General features: G+C 39.7%; 1 protein-coding gene across 1 annotated transcript; it reads right to left on the reverse strand.

The window, feature by feature from the left end:
* Window positions 1-6: 6 nt before the first annotated feature.
* On the reverse strand, window positions 7-19,933 carry LOC126999174 (uncharacterized). Its single transcript, XM_050861503.1, has 5 exons — window positions 19,873-19,933; window positions 18,575-18,659; window positions 5,599-5,763; window positions 4,506-4,677; window positions 7-561 (listed from the first exon to the last, which is right to left on the reverse strand). The coding sequence occupies exons 1-5, from the start codon at window positions 19,931-19,933 to the stop codon at window positions 163-165; spliced, it is 882 nt and encodes a 293-aa protein (XP_050717460.1). The 3' UTR covers window positions 7-162.
* Window positions 19,934-23,300: the final 3,367 nt, after the last annotated feature.

Below are 23,300 nucleotides of genomic sequence, written 5' to 3' on the forward strand. Positions count from 1 at the left end.
GAGTTAGAGGAGGAGGAGGAGGAGGGAGAGAAGGAGGGGAAAACAGACATAGTGTAGAAAGAATATGAGAGAACGAGAATAAAAGAAGATGAAGGAGAAGAAGGACAAAGAGGAGGAGGAGGAGGAACAAGAAATAAAGTAAAAAAACAAGTTAAAATCAAGTTAAACAGAAAAGAAGAGACGGAAGAGAAGAAGAAAAAAGAGAAGAATAAAAAGTAAAAGAGAGAGAAAGTAGAGAACAAGGAAAAGAAACAGGAAAACAAGACCTAAAAAAAGAAGAAAAAGGAAAATTAAAACTGAAAGAAGAAAAAAAGTGGACAGTAAGAAAAAAGAGAAGCAGAAGAACAAGAACGAAAAGAAGGAGAAAGTAAAGAACAAAGAGAGAAGGCACAGGTAACAGGGTCTCAGGTACACCAACTCACCCAGACGGAGGTAGAGGCCGTGATAGGACCCAGGTAAGGTGGCGGGGTCCCCTTTGTATGTAACACAGGCGCCGAAGATCGTGTAGGTCTTGATGAACTCTCCCGCCTCTTCACATAACCTCCCGCGCCCTTGAAAACACTGGAGACAGATAGATAGATAGAGTGGTAGATAGAGGGAGAGAGAGGGAGCGTGTAAAATGAGAATGATTATGATTGGAAGATAAATAAGATGAAGAGGAAGAGGAAACAAGAGTAGGAAGAGTAAGAGGAGAAGAAGGAAGGAAATTAATTAGAAGAATGGAAGAAGGAGGAAGAAGGAGAATGGGGAATAGAAGAGGAAGAAGAGGAAGAGAAGGAAAGAAATGAATCAGGAGAAAGGAAGGAGAAGAAGAATGAAGAAAATAGTAGAAGAGGAAGAAAAGAAGAAGGAGTAGGAAGGAAATGAGTCAGAAGAAGGAAAGAAAAAGAAGGAGAATAAGGGAATAGAAGGAGACGAAGAGAAGGAGAAGAAGGAGAAGAGAAAGGAGGAAGAAGCATAGATCAATATTCAATTCCTTGCTATAATTATAAACAGTAACAGGAGCAAAAAAAAAGGTGGGGGGGGATATGGAAACTCATCTTTAACATCACCATCACCACCATGGTCACCACCCCTATCACCATCATCATCATCATCATCTAGCAATTTTGAATACACGCAAAGACCCGCCTGAGGAGAGTGCGTGCTGGCGTTCGAGTAAGAATTTAATAACAGCTGCGGAGGATGCAAAAATAGAAGGAAAAAGATGAAAGGCGATTAAACGGGGATTTACATCAAGAGGGGAAAGAAAGCCCGCGTTGGAGGGGAACCCAAAACGCCGCCATGAGAGAAAGCCGAAGAAAAATTATATGCGAGAGAACTGAGGTTTAAAAAAAATCACCCGAGGAAGTTATAAAAAAGAAAACAACACGGAAATTAGAGGTCCCATGACTACAACGTTACTAGAACGAAACCAGAAAATGAAAAATGAAAATCTGATAAAATTATTGAATAGTAGGAAGAAGAGGAGGAGAAGAAGGAAGAGGAAGAGGAATGGAAAAGTAAACATAGTGTATCAAATTAGATGAAGTAGAGAAGAAGAAGAAAAGGTAGAAGACAGTAGGAGGAGGAGGAGGAGGAGGAGGAATAAAAAAAAAGTAAAAAATAAAATAAGTGAAAAGGAAGATAAACAGAAAACAATATTAGAAGGAGGATAAGGAGAAGGAGGAGAGATTAAAAAAGGAACAAAACGAAAACATTACACCATACATGATGCCAACGAGACTAACACAAGACCAAAACTCAACACAGACATAAAACAACACCAACACCTCCATTCTGTAACCCGGGAGACGAAGGATGGGAAAAAAACACATTAATCAACAACCGCAAAAATGACGAAAAAGAAACTCATTATAGGTTGGCGCGAGAAATTACAAAGCGGGGTAGAAAAGCAATCAACAGCCGGTACTGGTCTGGCGGTAATAATGGAAGGGAGGCTTTTGTTGGTCCTATTGCGATTCCCGTTTTCTTTGGGTTTTTCGTTAATGACCCAAAACGAGCATCTCTCTCTCTCTCTCTCGTTATCTCTTCTTTTATTAAGCGCTACGTCTCTCCCCTTTTCAGTTATGTACATATGAAAAAGGAGGAAAATGGGAACAAAACTAAAAACAAATCAAGTAAAATGAGATCCCATTTCTTACGATAGATATAAAAACGAAGAAAATGGAAATAGAACTACAGTAAAACAAGTAAAATTAAATCCAAGTCACTACGAACATTACAAACCAACATGACCTTTGCAAAATACATTAAGAGAGATCATTTAACATCTCTACGCTATTTCAGGGCATATAAGAAGCAAAAATAAGATGAATACATAATATCCAGACTCTCAGAACATTACTAACCAACACAGCCTTTGCAAAACCCATTAACGGAAAGGTAATACAACATCTTACACTGTTCCTTTGCATTTAAGAAGCAAAAATAAGATAAATACATAATATCCAGACTCTCAGAACATTACTAACCAACACAACCTCTGCAAAACCCATTAACGGACAAATAACACAACATCTTACTCTATTCCTTTGCATATAAGAAGCGAAAATAAGATAAATACACGATACCCAGATCTCAGAACATTACTAACCAACACGACCTTTGCAAACTCAACTCAACGCTATTTCAATGTATGTAAGAAGCGAAAATCGAAGTAAACTCACAATTACAGTTATAACCTAAGATAATATATGGTCTGAACGCCATTCCTTTCCATATAAGAAGAGAAAACGAAGAGTAAAAGACAGTACGGTGACATATAGGACAGCATGAAGGATCCAACGCTGTTCCTTTGCCAGTAAAAATACGTAAAAAAGCTGAAAAAAATATACATCATACCTTCTTTGCTGTATTTTTTTTTTTTTTTTTTTTTTTTTTTTTTTTTATTGTGCTTCCAGTGGATCTGTTCTTGTCGGTGGTGTCCCTTCATTTCTGTCCCAGGCATCATTCCGGTGGCCCATGGTGGGCAGGCCAGCCCGTTCTTGGCGCGCGCGCGCCATTTTGATGGCGCTTCTGCTGATGCTCATTTGCTCCTAGAAGTGGTTGTGATGATCCTATCTTGAGATTCGTGACGATAGGTGGTCTCTGGACAGCATGGGTGGCTGAAGCCACTCCGGCGGTGGCTGAAAAAGAGCTTGCGGGAATATGATATATGAGAAGCGAAAATAAGACAAAAACAGCACATTTATAACCTAAGATACCATAATTTCTGCACGTTATTCCTTTCCATATAAGAACAAGAATAACGAGGGAAAAATCAACACTTAATAAACTTAAAACCAAACCAAAATCGAAGTCCGTGAAAGCATTAAAAAACCCGAACAACTCTAACGACTTTACATCCATACCAGGCATCGTTAGCGGCGAGAGAGAGAGAGAGAGAGAGAGAGAGAGAGAGAGAGAGAGAGAGAGAGAGAGAGAGAGACTTACCTATACTTTCTCTAAGTTTTCTGTATATTCTTTTTATTGATGGATCGATTATTAGATATTTAGTCATCAAGGGAAAGAATACGATTGTGAGGAGGAGGAGGAGGAGGAGGAGGAGGAAAAAGAGAAGGAGGAGGAGGAGGAGGAGGAGAAGGAGGAGGAGGAGGAGGAGGAGGAGGACGAAGAAGGGATGAAAGGCTTTATATAATTTTTTTCTTCATTTTCTTATATTTTTATCTTAGAGAGAGAGAGAGAGAGAGAGAGAGAGAGAGAGAGAGAGAGAGAGAGAGAGAGAGAGAGAGAGAGAGAGAGAGAGAGAGAGAGAGAGAGAGAGAGAGAGAGAGAGAGAGATAGAGATAGATAAAGAGAGAGATAGAGACAGAGACACAGACAGACTGAGACACAGGAGAACGAGAAAGAGATAGTCTGAAGAGAGAGAGAAAGAGAGAGAGAAAGGGAGGCTGGCACTGCTCGGAGCTTCATCCCGACCGCGGCCGCCACCAGTTTTATCACGGGGGCTGGAGTGCCTTTAATTAAAACAGCCTCGGCGCGCGTTACCCAATAGCGGGAGTGTTCACAGCGGCGCCTCTTGTCAGTGAGTGAGAGGGAGAGGGAGGGAGAATAGGAGGAGGAGAGTGTGTGAGTGCGGAAGATTCACCCACATTGCATACCGCCACCCTGGAACCCATTAAGACAGAGAGAGAGAGAGAGAGAGAGAGAGAGAGAGAGAGAGAGAGAGAGACGAGAGAGACGAGAGATTTGAGAATAATACAGTAAAGGAAAAGGAAAATAAATCAGAGAAAATAGAAGAAAAGAAGAGAAAAGAAGAGAAAGAAAAAGAGAGGAGAGAGAGAAGATGCAAAAATAGAAATAATAGATAAAAAATGGAGAATTAAATAAACAAAAGAGAGAGACACAAACAGACAGACAGAAAACAAACCAGAAACAAACAAGAAACAAACAAAAAAACATATCAAAACAAAACACTAACTCAAACACTATATACAAACTCACACACACATACACACACACACACACACACAGCGAAGAGGATCCAATTCCCTTCTACTCACTCTCTCGATCATAGCGGACATGTTCCAGCCAACACGGTCCCACAGTTCCTTGGCATCCAACTCCTTCTTGAGAACCATTATCGCCTCCTTCAGTCCCGGGTAAGGCCTTTGCTGGAACAGGTTCTGATACTCCTCCTGGACTGCCAAAGGGTTCAGATCCACAGCCATTCCCCTGACGGACGGGTAAATGATTGGGAGGAGGAGAAGGAGAATGATGAAGAGGAGGAGGAGGAGGAGGAGGAGGAGAGATGGAAGAGTGAGAGGTGGGTGGAGAAGGAGGAGAATGAAGAGTTATTTATTCGAGGAGGAGGAGGAGGAGGTGGAGGAGATGGAGGTGGTGAAGGAAGAGGAAGAGGAGAGAAGAAATAAGAGGCGATGAAAGTGAAGGAAGAGAGAAGGAAAGAAGGAGGAGAAAGATTGGAATAAGGAGAAGAATGATGAAGAGGAGGTGGAGGGGGAAGAGGAGAAGAAGAGATAGAAGGGAGAGAAGAGAAGCGAAAGACGAGGAAAATGAAGTAGGTGAGAAGGAAAGAAAGGCAGAGAGAGTAAGGAGGAGGAGGAAGAAGAAGAGGAAGAGGAATTAGAAGGAAGGAGATTAGAAGCAAAGGAAGGAAGGGATAATGAGAGAGGTAAAATAATGGATATAAAAAGAATGTTAGAAAAGAAGGGAAGGAAAAGGAGGAAAGAACAAGGGTCGATGATGTGTGTGTGTGTGTGTGTGTGTGTGTGTGTGTGTGTGTGTGTGTGTGTGTGTGTGTGTGAAGTGCATGGATTCGCTGACATATCGAAAAAAATAACAAAAAAAGCGAGAAAGAAATAATGTGTGTGAGAGAGAGAGAGAGAGAGAGAGAGAGAGAGAGAGAGAGAGAGAGAGAGAGAGAGAGAGAGAGAGAGAGAGAGAGAGAGAGAGAGAGAGAGCAGTTTCACTATTCAAAAAAAAAAAAAAGGCTTGGAACACAAAGACATCATTCACAGGCGACACAAAACGACACAAAAGAAACCCACTCACACACACACACACACACACACACACACACACACACACACACACACACACACACACACACACACACACACACACACACACACACACCTGGGCGAGGGACAGATGGTGATGGCAGGTGAGACGAGCGAGTCATTATAGAAGATCTGAACGTCCATGTTGACCGGATAGGAGAAGAAGCGAGCAATCTGCCCCGCCATCACACCCACGAGGACCAGCAGCGACATCCCAAGCGTCACGCCCCACACGACCTTCCTGGGGGCGTGAGAGGGGTCCGAAGGCGTTAAAGTAGGATTAGACACACGGTAAAGTAATTATAAGGGGTTGGAAGGACTGTAAATTAAGTAAAAGAGCGATAAAGTGGTTTTTAGGGGTTTGAATGTATTGTAAGTGGTCATTTTGGTTAGTAGTTAGGTCATTGAGGGTTTGTAGAAGGATTTGATGTACAGTAAAGTTAATATGAATGATTGGAGAGGCTCTAGATAAGATATAAGGACGATAGAGTGGTTTATGTGGATTTGATGGTATTAGAAATGGTCACAGAAGATTATAGAAGAATTAGATACAGAGTCAAGTTAGTATAAAGGATTGAAGAGGTAGTAGACAAATCACTAGGGCAGTAAAGGGATTCTGATGGATTTTTTAGAATTAGTATAAGAAGTGGTTAAAGTGGAACTAGTATTAGAAGTGGTCACAGGAGATTATAGAAGAATTAGATACACAGTCAAGTTATTATAAAGGATTGGAGAGGTAGTAGACCAAGCACTAGGGCAGTGAAGGGATTCTGATGGATTTTTTAGAATTAGTATTAGAAGTGGTTAAAGTGGAACTAGTATTAGAAGTGGTCATAGGAGATTACAGAAGAATTAGATACACAGTGAAGTTTATATAAAGGATTGAAGAGGTAGTAGACAAAATATAAGGGCAGTAAAGGGATTTTGATGGATTTTAGTGTAGTTTAAGTTGTCTTAGATGAATTTTAAGGGTTACAATATTGATATAGGGAATTTTGATAAGGTTGATATACTCATAGGTAAAATATAAAGGCAGACAAGTATAATTTAAGCTTAAAAGTTTAAACGAAGTGACTTACACGCTTTCAGACTGCTGCAAAAATATTATCGAAGACCTTTTAGAACATTAGAAGGGATCAGAATATATTAATACCCAAACACCTACACTAAAGGGATCAAGTAGTAATGAGCCTGGCTAATAGAGAATTTAAGAGGCATTGAAAACCACGTCAACTTCTTCTCCCACCCTTCCATCTCTTCTCTTCCTCCTCCTCCTCCTCCTTCACCTCCTTTTCATCATCCTTCTTATTCCAATCCTTGTCTTCATTTCCTTCTCATCTCCTTCACTTCCCTCGCCTCCCACTCTTCATTTCACTTTCCCTTCTCCTCCTCCTCCTTCACCTCTCTTTCATCATCGTTCTTCTCCTTATTCCATTCCTTGTCTTCATCTCCTTCTCATCTCCTTCACTTTCCTCGCCTCCCACTCCTCATTTCACTTTCCCTTCTCCTCCTCCTCCTTCACCTCTCTTTCATCATCCTTCTTCTCCCTATTCCAATCCTTGTCTTCATTTCCTTCTCATCTCCTTCACTTTCCTCGCCTCCCACTCCTCATTTCACTTTCCCTTCTCCTCCTCCTCCTTCACCTCTCTTTCATCATTATTCTTTTCCTTATTCCAATCCTTGTCTTCAATTCCTTCTCATCTCCTTCACTTTCCTCGCCTCCCACTCCTCCTTCTCTCCTCCTCCTCCAGGGTGACCTAGAGACTTAATAGAAGAGTTTTCCGTGCAGCAGAAGTGATATTAAGTGACCCCAAGGCTTTGCAAGATAGGTAAGCAAGTAACAGAAACGAACCCCCGAGTTGTTAGTCTGTCTGTGCTCTAGTCTGTGTTCTGTTAAGTAAGACGAGTTCCTGAATGAATGACTTGGAGGCTCCGGAAGTTATACCTTATGAATATGCAAGCTGTCATGTTCTCCCTCTCTCTGTCTGTCTCTCTGTCTATCTATCTCTGTCTATCTATGCCCACAATTAGGCACACACACTACCGGTTTCGACTCGTGTGTTTGCTGTTCAGGGTTCGATACCGTTACCGAGTGACCTTATCAGAAAATATAAAGATCGATAGAAAGAGAAAGAGGGACGAAATAATGAAAGAAAAGTGGAGATAGAGAAAATAGAGAGAGAGGGAATAAGTATTGAAAGAGAATGAAGGTAGAGAGAAAGATAAAAAGGGAATATGTAACGAAAGAAAATGGAGAGAGAAAGGAATAGGGAATAAGGAAAGAAAGAAAAGAGGAAAATGGATATAGAGGGAGAGAAAGGAGAACAAAATAGAGAATGAAAAACGGAAAAGAAACAAAAGACAGACGAATGAATAAAGGAGAATACAAAAACGGAAAACCTCACTCACTCACTCACTACCCGGAAGACTTACTTACTTAACAAAACAAAACAAAAGCAATTACAAAACAGAAACAACCAAAATAAAACCGCATATCAACAACGGAGTCCCCCAGTCCCTCAAAAGTCCGCCGCAGACCCATTGTTCGCCCACCAACTTAATCATAGACGGACCAACCCAAACAGAGAGCAAAACAAAACAAGAAAGCATCGAAAATAATAAGCCTCGATCCCCCCTGAGCTGCGCGAACCTATTACTGCTGAGGGTTTTAGAGGATTCAAGACGATGTGAGTTATGAAACCTGAGATGTGACGTGATTGTGAGGCGTACTTAGTGAGAGAGAGAGAGAGAGAGAGAGAGAGAGAGAGAGAGAGAGAGAGAGAGAGAGAAAAAGAAGACAAAGAAGAAAAAGAAAGAAAAAAGAGTCGTGTTTGCACTGAAAGAACACACACACACACACACACACACACACACACACACACACACACACACACACACACACACACAGACAAACAAAAGAAGAAAGCAAAATACAGAAAAAAACACCAAACAAAACACAAGAAACAAACATAAAGAAAGAGAGAAATGAAAGGAAGCAACGAAGAAAAAGCAAGTGTGTATGTATGGGTGTGTATGTGTATGTATGTATGTGTGTATGTGTCTATGGGTGACCAGGTTTGTGTACACTGTCTGTTTACACGCGAGAGAAGACCTTTAAGCCTATGAAAGGTAGACGGAGGTACTGGAAGGGGAGGTAGAGGTGGTGGTGGTGGTGGTAGTAGTAGTAGTAGTAGTAGTAGTAGTGGTGGTGGTGGTGGTAGTACAGGGGAAGGATGGGAGTGTCAGGGTCGTAGTAGTGGTGGTGGTAGTGGTGATGGTGGTAGAGGGGAAGGATGGGAGTGTCAGGCTGGGTCAGGGAGGGTCAGGTGGTGGTGGTGGTGGTGGTATTGCCTTGTTATATAATAGTTACGTAATCAATCCTCCTGTTAGTCGGTACATGAGGCGCCTTCAATACCAAGACGTTGTATGAAAGAGAAAAATTAATAGAGGATGATGGCTGAGGACGATACACAGAGAGAGAGAGAGAGAGAGAGAGAGAGAGAGAGAGAGAGAGGGAGAGGGAGAGGTGGCAGGAGGGATGAACAATGAAAGAAAGGACCAGAAAGAAAAAGAAGGAAAGAACAAAAAGGAAAAAAAGGAAAAAGTTACAGGAGAAAAATAGGAATGCATATAAAAAGGAAAAGAACAGAAAATGAGGAAAAAATAATAATATAAGAAGGAAAAAACGAAAAGGTGAGAGAGAGAGAGAGAGAGAGAGAGAGAGAGAGAGAGAGAGAGAGAGAGAGAGAGAGAGAGAGAGAGAGAGAGAGAGAGAGAGGACAAGGGAAGATGAGATATATTTTTTGACGACTCCATAAAAGGAAATAGCATAATGAAAGACAGACAGACAGACAGACAGACAAAAGAAGAGAACCAGACACAAAACCAACAGGCGAAAAGATACAAACAGACAAACAAACAAGCAGATAGAAAGAAAGAGAGAGAGAAAGAAAGAAAGAAAGAAAAAGAAAAAAAATGAACCAGAGACAAAGAAACACAAACAAATACGAAGAAAGAGTAAAACAGAGAGAGAGAGAGAGAGAGAGAGAGAGAGAGAGAGAGAGAGAGAGAGAGAGAGAGAGAGAGAGAGAGAGAGAGAGAGAGAGAGAGAGAGAGAGAGAGAGAGAGAGAGAGAATTTCCTGGGTACAGAGAGGCAAGGTTCTGAGTGGCTGTAATAATGACATGGAGAGAGAGAGAGAGAGAGAGAGAGAGAGAGAGAGAGAGAGAGAGAGAGAGAGAGAGAGAGAGAGAGAGAGAGAGAGTATTTTCCACAATGAATAAGCAACGAGAACACACATAATAGTTCCCTTAGCCTTAGAAACCATAAAAAAACACTGAAACCAAAAGGAAAACGAGAAAAAAAAATGTAGAAAACCAAAATAATAGAAAAAACAGCCATCGGTTCTCTTTTCTTTTTATTTCGTTTCTTTCTTTCTCCTTCTTCCTTTTTGCTTGTATGTGAGTTTATATGTTTCTCGCTTCCTCTCTCTATCTCTTTATCTATCTATCTATCTCTGTCTTTCCTTGCAATCTGTGTATATTTCTGTTTCTCTCTGTGTCTGTCTGTATCTCTCTCTCTTCTCTGTCTCTCCTTTACGATCTGTGTATATATCTGTTTATCTGCGTCTGTCTGTGTCTCTATCTCTTTCTTTCTCTATTCTCCTTACGGCCTATTTCTCTGTCCGTGTCTCTCTCCCCTTTCTAACCCTCTAACTTTGTCTCTTTATCTATCTTTTTGTCTGTCTTTCCTTTGCAATCTGTGTATATCTCTGTTTATCTGCGTCTATCTTTCATCCTCTATTCTCCTTACGGCCTATTTATCTGTCCGTGTCCTTTCCCCTTTCTAACCCTCTAACTCTCTCTCTCCCTCCTTCTATAAGCTCAGTAGGCAGGCACGTCCAAGCTTAACGGATCAAAAGCTGACTCTAGCCTTAAACTCCCTTGCTTGCGTAGCCCCCTCCGGCCTCGCGGGGGATAAGGTGTCTGAATCCACATGAATATAACATAGAGCTTCGCATCCCTTGTCTTGGGAACTTGCTACCGTCTGCAGAAAGGACATAAGAGAGAAAGGGATGGAGAGGGAGGAGAGAGGAAAGAGAGAGGAGGTGGAGAGAATGAGAGAGGACACAGACACATAGAAAAAGTGAGAGAGAGAGAGAGAGAGAGAGAGAGAGAGAGAGAGAGAGAGAGAGAGAGAGAGAGAGAGAGAGAGAGAGAGAGAGAGAGAGAGAGAGAGAGAGAGAGAGAGAGAGAGAGAGAGAGACATGACACATCGTAGAGAAAAGAGTGAAAGAAACAGAATAAAAGAGAGAGAGAGAGAGAGAGAGAGAGAGAGAGAGAGAGAGAGAGAGAGAGAGAGAGAGAGAGAGAGAGAGAGACTGACACACAAGAAAAAAGAAACACACGAAGACAGACACAGACCGTAGGGGAAAGCGAGAGAGAGAAGGAAAAAGAGGAATAGATAGACAGATAGATAGACAGACAGACCGTGAGAGAGAGAGAGAGAGAGAGATCAGAGAGACAGATTTGATGACGCCGTAAAGAAGGACTAGATTACAGAGCAGCGTTGAGGAAAGGAGAGAAGTCGAGGGACGAAGAACCTTATTTGGGGCAAGGAGGCAACTTCGAGGGGTGGGGAGGGGATGGGGAGGGAGGACTGCAGTGGGGGCGGGAAGGGGGCGGTAGTGGGGGCGGAGCGGTGGTGGATGGCGCGTGGGTCCAGGTGGCACAAGGTCGGTCATCTCTCTCCGCGGCACTCCGGGAAACATGTCCGCGGAATGAATGTCTTTGTGGGGTGTTACGAGGGAAAGATGAGGAACAGAAGTGCGTTGGAATCCGCCTCGTCTGGAATGCCGCTGGTAAAGGACTTAGAAGGGAAGGGAGGGAATAAAACGAAAGGAATTAGAGAAAAGAGAAATATGTAGAAGGTTGATATAGGTTTTCTGAGGCTGGTAAAGGACTTAGAAGGGGAAGAAATTAAAGAAAAAAGGAGAAATAATATGGAGGAAGGTTGATTTTAGTGTTCTGAGGCTGGTAAAGGACTTAGAAGGGAAGGAAATTAAAGAAAAAGAAGAAATAATATGGAGGCAGGTTGATATAGGTGTTCTGAGGCTGGTAAAGGACTTAGAAGGAAAAGAAGGGAAATGATATACATGAAGACTTACACTGACATTCTATAGCTGGTCAAGGGCGTAGAAGGGAACCAGGGTATAAAATGAACGGAAATGGAGAAATGAGAAGTGATATTTGGGAAGATGAATATTGGCTGGTATATTTAACGTCCCATACCAGAGAATACTGCAGCTGGTAAAGGACTTGGAGGGGAATGGAAGAAATAAACCGAAAGAAATTAAGAGAGAGACGGGAAATGAAAGGTAATATTAGTGCTGTGTGGCTGGTATCTTGTCTTAAAGGGCAATACTAAAGAATAATGAGGCTGGGAAAGTTAGAGAAGAGTCGGAATACATTAAAAGGAATAAGGAAGAGAAGAGGAGTTTATAAGAAGGTTAATTTAGGTGCTGCATGGCTGGTATCTTGTCTTAAAGGGCCATACTAAAGAATAATGACGCTGGGAAAGTTAGAGAAGAATGGGAATATATTTAAAAGAATAATGAAGAGAAGAGAAGGAGTTTATAAGACGGTTAATTTAGGTGCTGCGTAGCTGGTATCTTGACTGAATGTTTAATACTAGAGAATATATTAATCCAGAAAAGCTAGAAAGAGAATAGGAAGAAAGAAAAGACTAGAAAAATAAGAGAAATGGTTAGTAAGAAGGTTAATGTTGATGATCTTGTGGCTCGTATCTTTATTAATGGTCCATCCTAGAGAATATCCATGCTAGAAAAAAGTTAGAAAAGAATTAAGATACATAGAGAAAGAATAAGCAAAAGAAGAGGATTAGGATCTAGTAAAGTTGAAATTAATGTTGTGTTTCTGTTATCTTTAGTTGACGTTCCTTACTAGAGAATATAATAGATAGAAAAGTTGGAAACGATTAAGAATACATAGAGAAAATAAGCAAAAGATGAGTATTAGGATCTAGTAAAGTTGAAGTTAATGTTGTGTTTCTATCGTCTTCCTCTGCTGTTCCATACTAAAGAATATAATAGATGGAAAAGTTAGAAAAGAATAAAAATACATATGAAAGGAATTAGGAAAAAGAAGAATGGGACGTAGGAAAGTTGAAATTGATGTTGAATGAATGACATCTTTATTTTAAGTTTACTGCTGCTAGGAAAGTTAGAATGAGACTCCATGAAGAAAGGAATAGGAAGTTGGGAAGAATAGGAATGAATTAAAAAGTATTAGCAAAAGAAAATAAATAGGAAATAGAAAAGCTGAAATTAACGTTGTATGGATATCTATATTGTAGGTTTAGAATTTAGTAGTTAATGAGACTCCTTGAAGGAAATAAATAGGAAGTTAGGAAGAATAGGAATGAACGAAAAAATAGCAAAAGAAATTAATGGAATGTAGAAAAGTTGAAATTAATGTTGTGTGGATATTTATATTTTAGGTTCACTGTTGATAGAGAGTTTAGTAGTTAATGAGACTCCATGAAAAAGGAGATTGGAAGTTAGGAAGAATAGGAATGAACGAAAAAATAGCAAAAGAAATTAATAGAATGTAGAAAAGTTGAAATTAATGTTGTGTGGATATATATATTTTAGGTTCACTGTTGTTAGAGAATTTAGTAGTTAATGAGACTCCATGAAAAAAGAAATAGGAAGTTAGGAAAAATAGTAATGAATGAAAAGGTATTAGCAGAAGAAAATAAAAAGGAAATAGAAAAGTTGAAATTAATGTTGTATGGATATCTATATTTTAGGTTTACTGTTCTTAGATAATTTAGTAGTTAATGAGACTCCATGAAGAAAGAAATAGGAGGTTAGGAAGAATAGGAATGAATTAAAAGGTATTAGCAAAAGAAAATAAATAGGAAATAGAAAAGTTGAAATTAATGTCTTATGGATATCTATATTTTAGGTTTACTGTTCTTAGATAATTTAATAGTTAATGAGACTCCATGAAGAAAGAAATAGGAGGTTAGGAAGAATAGGAATGAATTAAAAGGTATTAGCAAAAGAAAATAAATAGGAAATAGAAAAGTTGAAATTAATGTTCTGTGGATATCTATATTTTAGGTTTACTGTTCTTAGATAATTTAGTAGTTAATGAGACTCCATGAAGAAAGAAATAGGAGGTTAGGAAGAATAGGAATGAATTAAAAGGTATTAGCAAAAGAAAATAAATAGGAAATAGAAAAGTTGAAATTAATGTCGTATGGATATCTATATTTTAGGCTTACTGTTCTTAGATAATATAATAGTTAATGAGACTCCATGAAGAAAGAAATAGGAGGTTAGGAAGAATAGGAATGAATTAAAAGGTATTAGCAAAAGAAAATAAATAGGAAATAGAAAAGCTGAAATTAATGTTCTGTGGATATCTATATTTTAGGTTTAGAATTTACTAGTTGATGAGACTCCTTGAAGAAAGAAATAGGAAGCTAGGAAGAACAGGAATGAATGAAAAAATAGCAAAGGAAAAATAACAGAATGTAGAACAGTTGAAATAGATGTTGCGTGGCTGACATCTTTATTTTAAGTTAGAAGTTAGTGAGACTCCATAAAAGAAAAAATCAGTTGAAGAGGACGAAGAGGAATGGGACGTCGAAAAGTTAGTATTGGTGCCCTGTGATTAATAACTTTTCTTTTAATGTTTCTGCCGAGGGGAATACTGTTACTACTATTCTGTGACGTGAGGAAGGGGAGAGAGACTAATCAAAAGTTTTAAGAAGGCGAAGAAGAAGAAAGGAAAATGAACTTAGAAGGGGTAACAACAGCTCTGAGTTCGTAGTTAATTTGTTGTTTGATGTTGTATGTCAGAGAATGATGTTTTGGAAGAAGAAGAAAGGGAAATGAACTTAGCAGGGGTAACAACAGCTCTGAGCTCGTAGTTAATTTGTTGTTTGATGTGCGTCAGAGAATGATGTTTTGGAGGAAGAAGAAAGGGAAATGAACTTAGCAGGGGTAACAACAGCTCTGAGTTCGTAGTTAATTTGTTGTTTGATGTTGTATGTCAGAGAATGATGTTTTGGAAGAAGAAGAAAGGGAAATGAATTTAGCAGGGGTAACAACAGCTCTGAGTTCGTAGTTAATTTGTTGTTTGATGTTGTACGTCAGAGAATGATGTTTTAGAAGAAGAAAGGGAAATGAACTTAGAAGGGGTAACAACAGCTCTGAGTTCGTAGTTAATTTGTTTTTGATGTTGTATGTCAGAGAATTATGTTTTAGAAGAAGAAAGGGAAATGAACTTATAAGGGGTAACAACAGCGCTGAGTTCGTAGTTAATTTTTTTTTGATGTTGTATGTCAGAGAATTATGTTGTTTTAGGACTTATGTAAAAGGGAACGGCAAAGAAAGACAAAAAATATGAAGATAAGCAGAAATTATCACCATATTGTCAACATACTTTTCCTTACTGTTTTATGTTAGAGGATCAGGCTGGTTGATAACTTAAAATATTACTACTACTATTACTACTACTAATGCTACTACTACTACTACTACTACTTAGGAAGGAAAGAAGAGAGAGACTAATCATAAGTTTTAAGAAGAAGACGAAGAAAAAGAATGGGGAATGAACTTAGAAGGGGTAACAATAGCTCTCTGTAGTTAACATGTTTTTCTTAATGTTGTATGTTAGAGAATGCTTTTGTTTGACGATTTAGATGAGAAAAATAATGCATAGTTAATATAAGAAAAGGAGTTTAGTTGATTTATATTTTTCCATGTATTAGAGAATATTAGAGAATGCTATTGTTTGAGAATTTGGAAGGAAAAAAAAGATATAGTTAATATTTGATAAGGAAAAGATGATGTTTGGTTGATATATATTTTTTTCTTATCGTTGCAGAATATTAGGGAAAACTTTTGTTTGAGGACTAAACTAAACTGAAAAAAAAAAAGAAAAAAAGGGAGAAGGAAGAAACTAAAAATAAGAATCAAGAAAAAAAAGTGAATCGACTCAGCCAAAGTTAATTTTAGAAGAGTTTCGTACTTGATTTCTTTCTTTAATATTTCGCACCAGGAACTTGCCGGCTTGAAGGAGAGGGGAGAGAGAGAAAATTGATTAAAAAAGAAGGAGGAGGAAAAGAAAGGGAATATGACGTAGGAAGCCCCGAATTAGAGCCGGGTAGTTGATTGCATTTGTAGAGTATCACGTACCATGAACTTACAGGAAGGGGAAGGGGAGAGGAGCAGATTGAAAAGGAGGAAAAGAAGGGAAATGGGACGTTGGGAGGATACTAGAGTTTTGTAAGTAATTCTTCTCGCAATGTTTCCTAGCGATGACACGTTTCTTATAAGGGAGAAGGAGTGGAAGAAGATAGAAACAGATTGGAAAGGAGGAAGAGAAGAGAAATGGGACGTTGGGAGGCTGATACTAGAGTTCTGTAAGTAATTCTTCTCGTAATGTTTTCTAGCGATGACACGTTTCTTATGAACTTAAAGGAGTGGAAGAGGATAGAAACAGATTGGAAAGGAGGAACAGAAGAGAAATGGGACGTTGGGAGGCTGATACTAGAGTTCTGTAAGTAATCCCTCTCGTAATGTTTTCTAGCGATGACACGTTTCTTATAAGGGAGAAGGAGTGGACATGAAAAAGAAAGGGAGAGGCATACGGGTTGGTGAGGGAATATGTATCGTTAAAAAGAAGAAATAGGGGAGAAATGGGACGTTGGGAGACTGATATTAGAGTCCTTTTAGTAATTCTTCTCGTAGTGTTTCCTGTCTAACCTAACATAATCTAACCTTACCTAACCTTACTTTACTTAACCTTATCTAACCTAACCTTACCTAACCTAACCTACCTTACCTCATCTAACCTAACCTAACCTTACCTTACCTAACCTTACCTAACCTAACCTTCCCTTACCTAACCTTACCTAACCTAACCTACCTAACCTAACCTTACCTTACTTAACCTTACCTAATCTTACCTTACCTAACCTTACCTTACCTAACCTTACCTAACCTAACCTTACCTTACCTAACCTTACCTAACCTAACCTACCTAACCTAACCTTACCTTACTTAACCTTACCTAATCTAACCTCACCTAACCTAACCTAACCTAACCTTACCTTACTTAATCTTACCTAATCTAACCTTACCTAACCTAACCTAACCTAACCTAACCTAACCTAAAGTAACCTGCCCTGTTCAAGAGTCGGCGCTATATACCAGCAGAAAGAGAGAGAGGCAGGCACGCATACGAGCTGGCGGGTCGAAGGGGAAACGAATAAAAATATGTGTCGAGGTGTTGTTCGAGAGAAGGGGGAAAGTATTAGGTGTGCGTGTGTTAGTTTGTTGATGAATTGTTGCAAGGGGAAAAAAATTGTGAAAGATAGATGACGGGGGACTGTACACACACACACACACACACACACACACACACACACACACACACACACACACGCACGCGCACACACGTATGTAATTAATTAACGAAGATTTGAATATTAGAGAAGACCTGAAAGATACAGACAAGAGAGAGAGAGAGAGAGAGAGAGAGAGAGAGAGAGAGAGAGAGAGAGAGAGAGAGAGAGAGAGAACGAATAAAACGATAGGAAATCCAAAAAAAAAGATAGAAAATAAAAGAAATAGAAAGAATGAAGAAGCGAAAAAGAACGAAAGGAGAAATGAAAAATATACATGAAAGAAAAATTAAGATTGATAGAGAGAGAGAATGGAGAGAGCGAACATATATAAAGAAAAAAAAGGGATACAAAAACCAGACAAAAAAAAAAAAAGGAGAATGCAAAATGGAGGAACCAAAGCTAAAAATAACATTACTACCAAAAAGCAAAATAAATAAATATATATATACATAGAAGTAAGCTTTGGGCCCAGACACAGAGGGAGTCACGAGGTAAACTAATAGTCGGGAACTTAGTCAACGGGAATTTTGGCTAACATATATTTTTTTCTCTTTTCCTTTTTCCAGACAGACAGAGGAAAGGACGAAGCAATAAAAGCACCCACGGCCAAACAATGAAATAAGTGGGAATGGAATAAACAAGAAAGTGGATATGAAGGAAGGAGAAAGTGAATATAAAGGAATAAAAAAGTGGATTAAAGAAAGAAGAAAGTGGATTAAAGGAAGAAGAAAGTGGATTAAAGGAAGAAGAAAGTTGATTAAAGAAAGAAGAAAGTGGATTAAAGAAAGAAGAAAGTGGATTAAAGGAAGAAGAAAGTGGATATGAAGGAAGGAAAAAAAGTGGATTAAAGGAAGAAGAAAGTGGATTAAAGGAAGAAGAAAGTGGATATGAAGGAAGAAGAAAGTGGATATGAAGGAAGGAGAAAGTGGATATGAAGGAAGAAGAAAGTGGAGGAAGTGGAAGGAAGTGGAAGGAAGAAAAAAGAAATGAAACAAATAACAATGAAGACTCCTCGTAGTTGGGCGACAAACAATATTCACGTGACACAAACAACAAGCAAACAAGCAACAAACAAACAAACAAACAAACGTCTCAATAGTAAGTGAATAAGGTGTGTGTTTGTTAATTTTAATGTTTTTTTTGTAGTTGATTTTTTTTCCTTTAATATTTTTGTAACCATGAATTTGCTGTTTATGGCGCAGGAGAAGCCTTGTCAAACCATCACCAGGCTCAGAAAACTACCCACTATCGAAAGCCTTATAAAATGTTGATGTGTTTGCCTCTAAGTCTATCACCATATCAATTTATCACGACTGACAATAACTATCACTACCATCACCATCAGCCATCACCATCATCATCAATAGCAATAAGTATTACCAACTTAGCTTCCATTTCCAACACCATCACTTCCTCCTCCTCTTCCTCCTCATCATCATCATCATCTTCATAACAATAACTATCACTACTTTCACCATCATCATCATCATCATCATCATCATCATCATCATCATTAATAACAATAACTATTACCAACTTACCTACCAATTCCATCACCGTCACGTCCTCCTCCTCTTCCTCCTCCTCCTCAACATCATCATCACTCACCTGAAGACCCCAACATCAGGTGACATGAGGGTTGACACGCCCACTACACTCACGCCCACATCGGCCGCCCACACGCCATTCTCACCTGCAAAGCCACACGTAGACGAAGAGCATAGAAGACTAATTAACTGCACAGGTAGATAGATAGGTATAATTAGAAAGCATTGGGATGGGGAGAGTTATTTTACGATTCTAATTAAAAAGACGTGGTAATTTGGTTTGCAGATTGGCCAATAGGTCTGACAGGCGGGTGAAGGCTTTATTTCCACTGACGGATTTATTGATTGAGTGATTGATGGGAGTGTTTTATATAGATCTGCTGGATAAATAAATGGATGGGATATAAATTGGGGCCGTGGATACACACACACACACACACGCACACACACACACACACACACACACACACACACACACACACACACACACACACACAAACACAGACAGATATATAAAAGCCAATTCATCACTATCGTTCATTCATCAATTGCTCTTGTCGCTTTCATTATTAACACACACACACACGCACACGCACACGCACAAAGCACTCAGCACAACGTCAGCAGGTCCAGGGAAAGTTTAACGCCTATCAGTTTAGCGCATCATATTTCGAAGTCTGCCGAGGAAGGGGAGACGAAATTTGCATGCAGTAAAATATGTTTGCAATTTGTTCTTCCCTTGGAGTTTAGTGAAGGCCTTTTGCAGTGTTGCCAGAGAGGGAGTGCTTGAAGGATGGGAAGGCGGAAGTGTTGTTTTTTTGGTTGTTTTGTTTTGCTTTTTACTCGGTTGCTAAGTTTGTGAGGTACTGTTTTGTTTTTGGATCTGTGTGCGTCTGTGTGTGTGTGTGTGTGTTTGTGTGTGTTTTCCTGTGCAGCCTTTGGGACTACTGTGTTGTTTTACGTATTTTCTTGTGTAGTTTTTTTTTAATATATCTTTCTTGCCTAATATCTTTTGCCTGTGTCTTTAGCAACTTGTTTTACTTAGGTGGTTAATGCTGAAATGTAGACACGGAAGCATGTACACACACACACACACACACACACACACACACACACACACACACACACACACACACACACACACACACACACACACACACACACGTGACTACTACTACTACTCCTACAGGTAATATAGATGACGTTACACCTGGCTTAATTAGGGCAATCAATCTCACCAGGTAATACAGGTGAACTCCTCCAGAACTACTACTACTACTACTACTACTACTACTACTATACTGCCACTAATAATAATAATAATAATAATAATAATAATAATAATAATAATAATAATACCTCTGTCGTCTGCCTTCTCCAGGTTCCAAAGTCCTGCAGTAATTTGTTTGTTCTTCTCCATATTGCTCTCTCTCTCTCTCTCTCTCTCTCCCCTTTTATCTCTCTCTGCCTCTCCCTCTTTCTCTTTTTTTCTGTATTTCACCTTTTTTTCTTCTTTTCTTTCTCGCGTTTCTTTCTTTATCGTTACATTGTTTCAGCGTTTCTTTTTCTGATAAGATGTTTTGTTTTTTGTTTTTGTTTTTTTAGTTTGTTTTCTTTTTTTGGTTTCTCTTTGATGTGTGTGTGTGCGTGTTTTGTTCTTTTTTTTCACTCGTTTTTTTCCTTTTCCAGTTCCATTTTAACTTTTGATTTTTTTTTTGTAGGTATCTGTTGTTTATTTTGTTTCTTTTTTTGTTGTTTTTGCTCACTTGCTATTTTTTTCTTTCTTTTTTTGGTCTTTTTCACTTTCAAATTTGTCGCTTTTTTTTCACCTGTAATACAAGAGTTTCATTATTATTTTACGTGGTGGTAGTTTTAGTAGTAGTAGTAGTAGTAGTAGTAGTAGTAGTAGTAGTAGTAGTAGTAGTAGTAGTAGTAGTAATATGCATTTCTTACGGACGTCCTCTCTTTATTTTCCTTCCTTTCTTTCTTCGTTTTCCAAGACGCACAAAAACATGAACATTGATTTTTCTTTACCTTTCTTTCCCTGCTCTCTCGCTCTCTCGCTCTCTCTCTCATCTCTTCCTCACTTTCCCTTCTTTCCTTGTTTTTTTTTCCTAGACTAACAAACAACGTGAGGAATTGTCATGTAGTAACCAGTTCTTTTCCTTCCTTTCTTCCTTCCTTTTCCTGCTGGCTCACTCTCATTGTTATTTCTTTTCCACTTTTCATTCTTTCTTTTTTCGAGTCTAACATCGTGAGAAATTGCCGTGAAGTAACCAGTTCTTTCCTTCTTTTCTTTCTTCCTTCCTTTCTTTTCCTGCTGGCTCACTCTCATTGTTATTTCTTCCCCACTTTTCTTTCTTTCTTTTTTCGAGTCTAACAACGTGAGAAAATTTTAATTGCCGTGAAGTAACCAGTTTTTTCCTTCCTTTTTTCCTTCCTTTTCCTGCTCATTCACACTCTCCCACTGTCATTTCTTCTTCACTTTCCTATCCTTTCTTTCCTTTCTTTTCTTTTTCCCGAGACTAACAAACAACATGAGAAACTGCCGTGTAGAAACCAGTTCTTTTCCTTCCTTTCTTCCTTCCTTTTCCTGCTCACTCACACTCTCCCAGTCATTTCTGCTTCACTTTCCTTTCCTTTCTTTCCTTATTTTTTTCCGAGACTAACAAACAACATGAGATATTGCCGTGTACTACCATTTCTTTTTCTTCCTTCTTCTCTTCCTTTTCCTGCTCGCTCGCTCGCTCACTGTCATGTCTGCGCCGGACGATTCATCTTTCACACTTCAATTAGGCCAGACAAGAGCGGGCGACATAGTTCGTTCATATTTCAAGTTTCCACACTAGGCCTTTCGTATCATTAACCTCACTTCGTACCCTCTGCATCACTTATAACTACAGAAAGAGAGAAAGTAAGAGAGAGAGAGAAAGTGAGTGAGAGAGAGAGAGAGTGTGTGTGTGTGTGTGTGTGTGTGTGTGTGTGTGTGTGTGTGTGTGTGTGTGTCTTTTCCGTTTGATCACAGGATGCTTCAAGATGTCCTTCAGATGTCCTCGTCTTGATCTCGTTTTTCCTTCTTTTTTTCCTTCTTTTCTCTTGATGTCTCAGGATGGAAGTGGGTCAGTGCCCTTTCCATTCCCGTAAGTGGAGCGCTGCGAGTCTAATGTTTAAAGACACACGGACACTTGAAAGAGAGGACACGTTAGAAAGACACATAGCGAGGCGGATACAAATAAATCTCCTGGAATCGATGCAGACTTGAGAATTTATAGTGTGTGTGTGTGTGTGTGTGTGTGTGTGTGTGTGTGTGTGTGTGTGTGTGTTTGTGTGCGTCTTTCCAATGAGAAACAACCCTTGCCCTCCTTCATTACAAGATTGGTTTTAAGAATCCTTTGAGAGAGAGAGAGAGAGAGAGAGAGAGACAAAAAAAAAATGACGATACGTAGACAGCTGAGGAAGGGAAAGGAAGACAACGAAGAACGAGAGAAGGGAGAAACCAGACAGGAAAAGGACAGACAACTTGAAGACAGGGAACAGCAGGGATTGACAGGAGGGAAGGATAGGTCAAGGAGAGGAGAGGACGAGGCAAAGAAAGGAAACACGAAGGAATGACAGACGAAAGGCAAGAACAGGGAAACAGAACGAGACGACACAGAGAACGACAGAAAAGAAGTAGAAAGAAATGACGAAACATGAGCGAAGATGGCAAGGGAAAAGCAAGGAACAGACAAACAGAATTAGACGAGACAGGGAATGGAATGGAAGAAGTAGAAATAGATAACGGAACAGAAGAGAAGATGGACGATAAGATACCATGAAATAAATTAAAACAAAGCAAGTGCAAGAGATATAGGAGATAAAATGGAAGGAAACACAGCAAGACGAAGCAAGAACGAGGGAAAGAGGAGGAAAAAAAGAACGGAAAGTGAGTAAAACGACCTTCAATCAACCCTAACTTAAGCGACTTCGTTCAAATGGAGCACGGGGGGCAGCCAGGGCCAAGTAGTTACTATAAATAAAATTCGCCCGCCTTACTAACGAGCTGGGGCCGTCCAAGAGACCCCTCAAGACAACCTACCGGTGCTATAGGCATTACGTAAAAAGAAGTTAGGAGATACTTAACAAAAAGATAGAAACACAGATAGAAATAGACGAGGCAGCGTTAGAACAGCAAAAAAGCAAAACCGGCAGGAGGATAAAGGAGATAAATGGCACGGAGAAAGTACAAGAAGACAAAAAACAAAAGAAGGACGATATATAAAAGAACGTAAAGTAAAACAAGACAAAAAAGGGGGAAGACAGAAAGATAGACAGATTAGACGATACAGGGACAGAAAAGCAGCAAAATAAGACAGGCAGGGGATATGAAGACAGGGGAAGGGCAGGGGAGGGAGGGCAAGGGGCAGGGTAAGGGCCAGGGTGGTGAGCCAAAGCGTCTCTTAAGAAGGAGAGCCCCTCGGTGCGCCTCCCTGAGAGTGTCCTTCTGGAGCTCCGTCCCGGCCGTTCTGTCGCTGATACTGGCCACTAATGGAACTCACTAGCCGAGGTAAACACTGCGACTCCTCCTCCTCCTCCTGCTCCTCCTCCTCCTCCTCCTGCTCCTCAATCGTCCAAGTCGTTATCTTCCTCCTCCTCCTCCTACTACTACTCCTCCTCCTCGTTCTCTTCTTCTTCTTGTCCATGTCCATTTTCGTCTTTCGCCTGCCTCGTTCTCCTCCTCCTCCTCCTCCTCCTCCTCCTCCTGTTCCATTCATTATATCCCTTGCCTCGTCTTCTTCATCTTTCTT

This window comes from Eriocheir sinensis, chromosome 16 (genome assembly GCF_024679095.1).
Source record: "Eriocheir sinensis breed Jianghai 21 chromosome 16, ASM2467909v1, whole genome shotgun sequence".
NCBI classification, from domain to species: Eukaryota; Metazoa; Arthropoda; class Malacostraca; order Decapoda; family Varunidae; genus Eriocheir; species Eriocheir sinensis.

What these genes read in the sequence shown, in the direction of transcription:
- LOC126999174 (XM_050861503.1), bottom strand. Translation starts at nt 19,933, where the DNA reads ATGGAGAAGAACAAACAAATTACTGCAGGACTTTGGAACCTGGAGAAG. An exon ending in GGAGAAGGCAGACGACAGAG is followed by an intron (nt 18,660 to 19,872) that starts GTATTATTATTA and finishes GTGGCTTTGCAG; the next exon opens with GTGAGAATGGCGTGTGGGCG. An exon ending in ACCATCTGTCCCTCGCCCAG is followed by an intron (nt 4,678 to 5,598) that starts GTGTGTGTGTGT and finishes CCCGTCCGTCAG; the next exon opens with GGGAATGGCTGTGGATCTGA.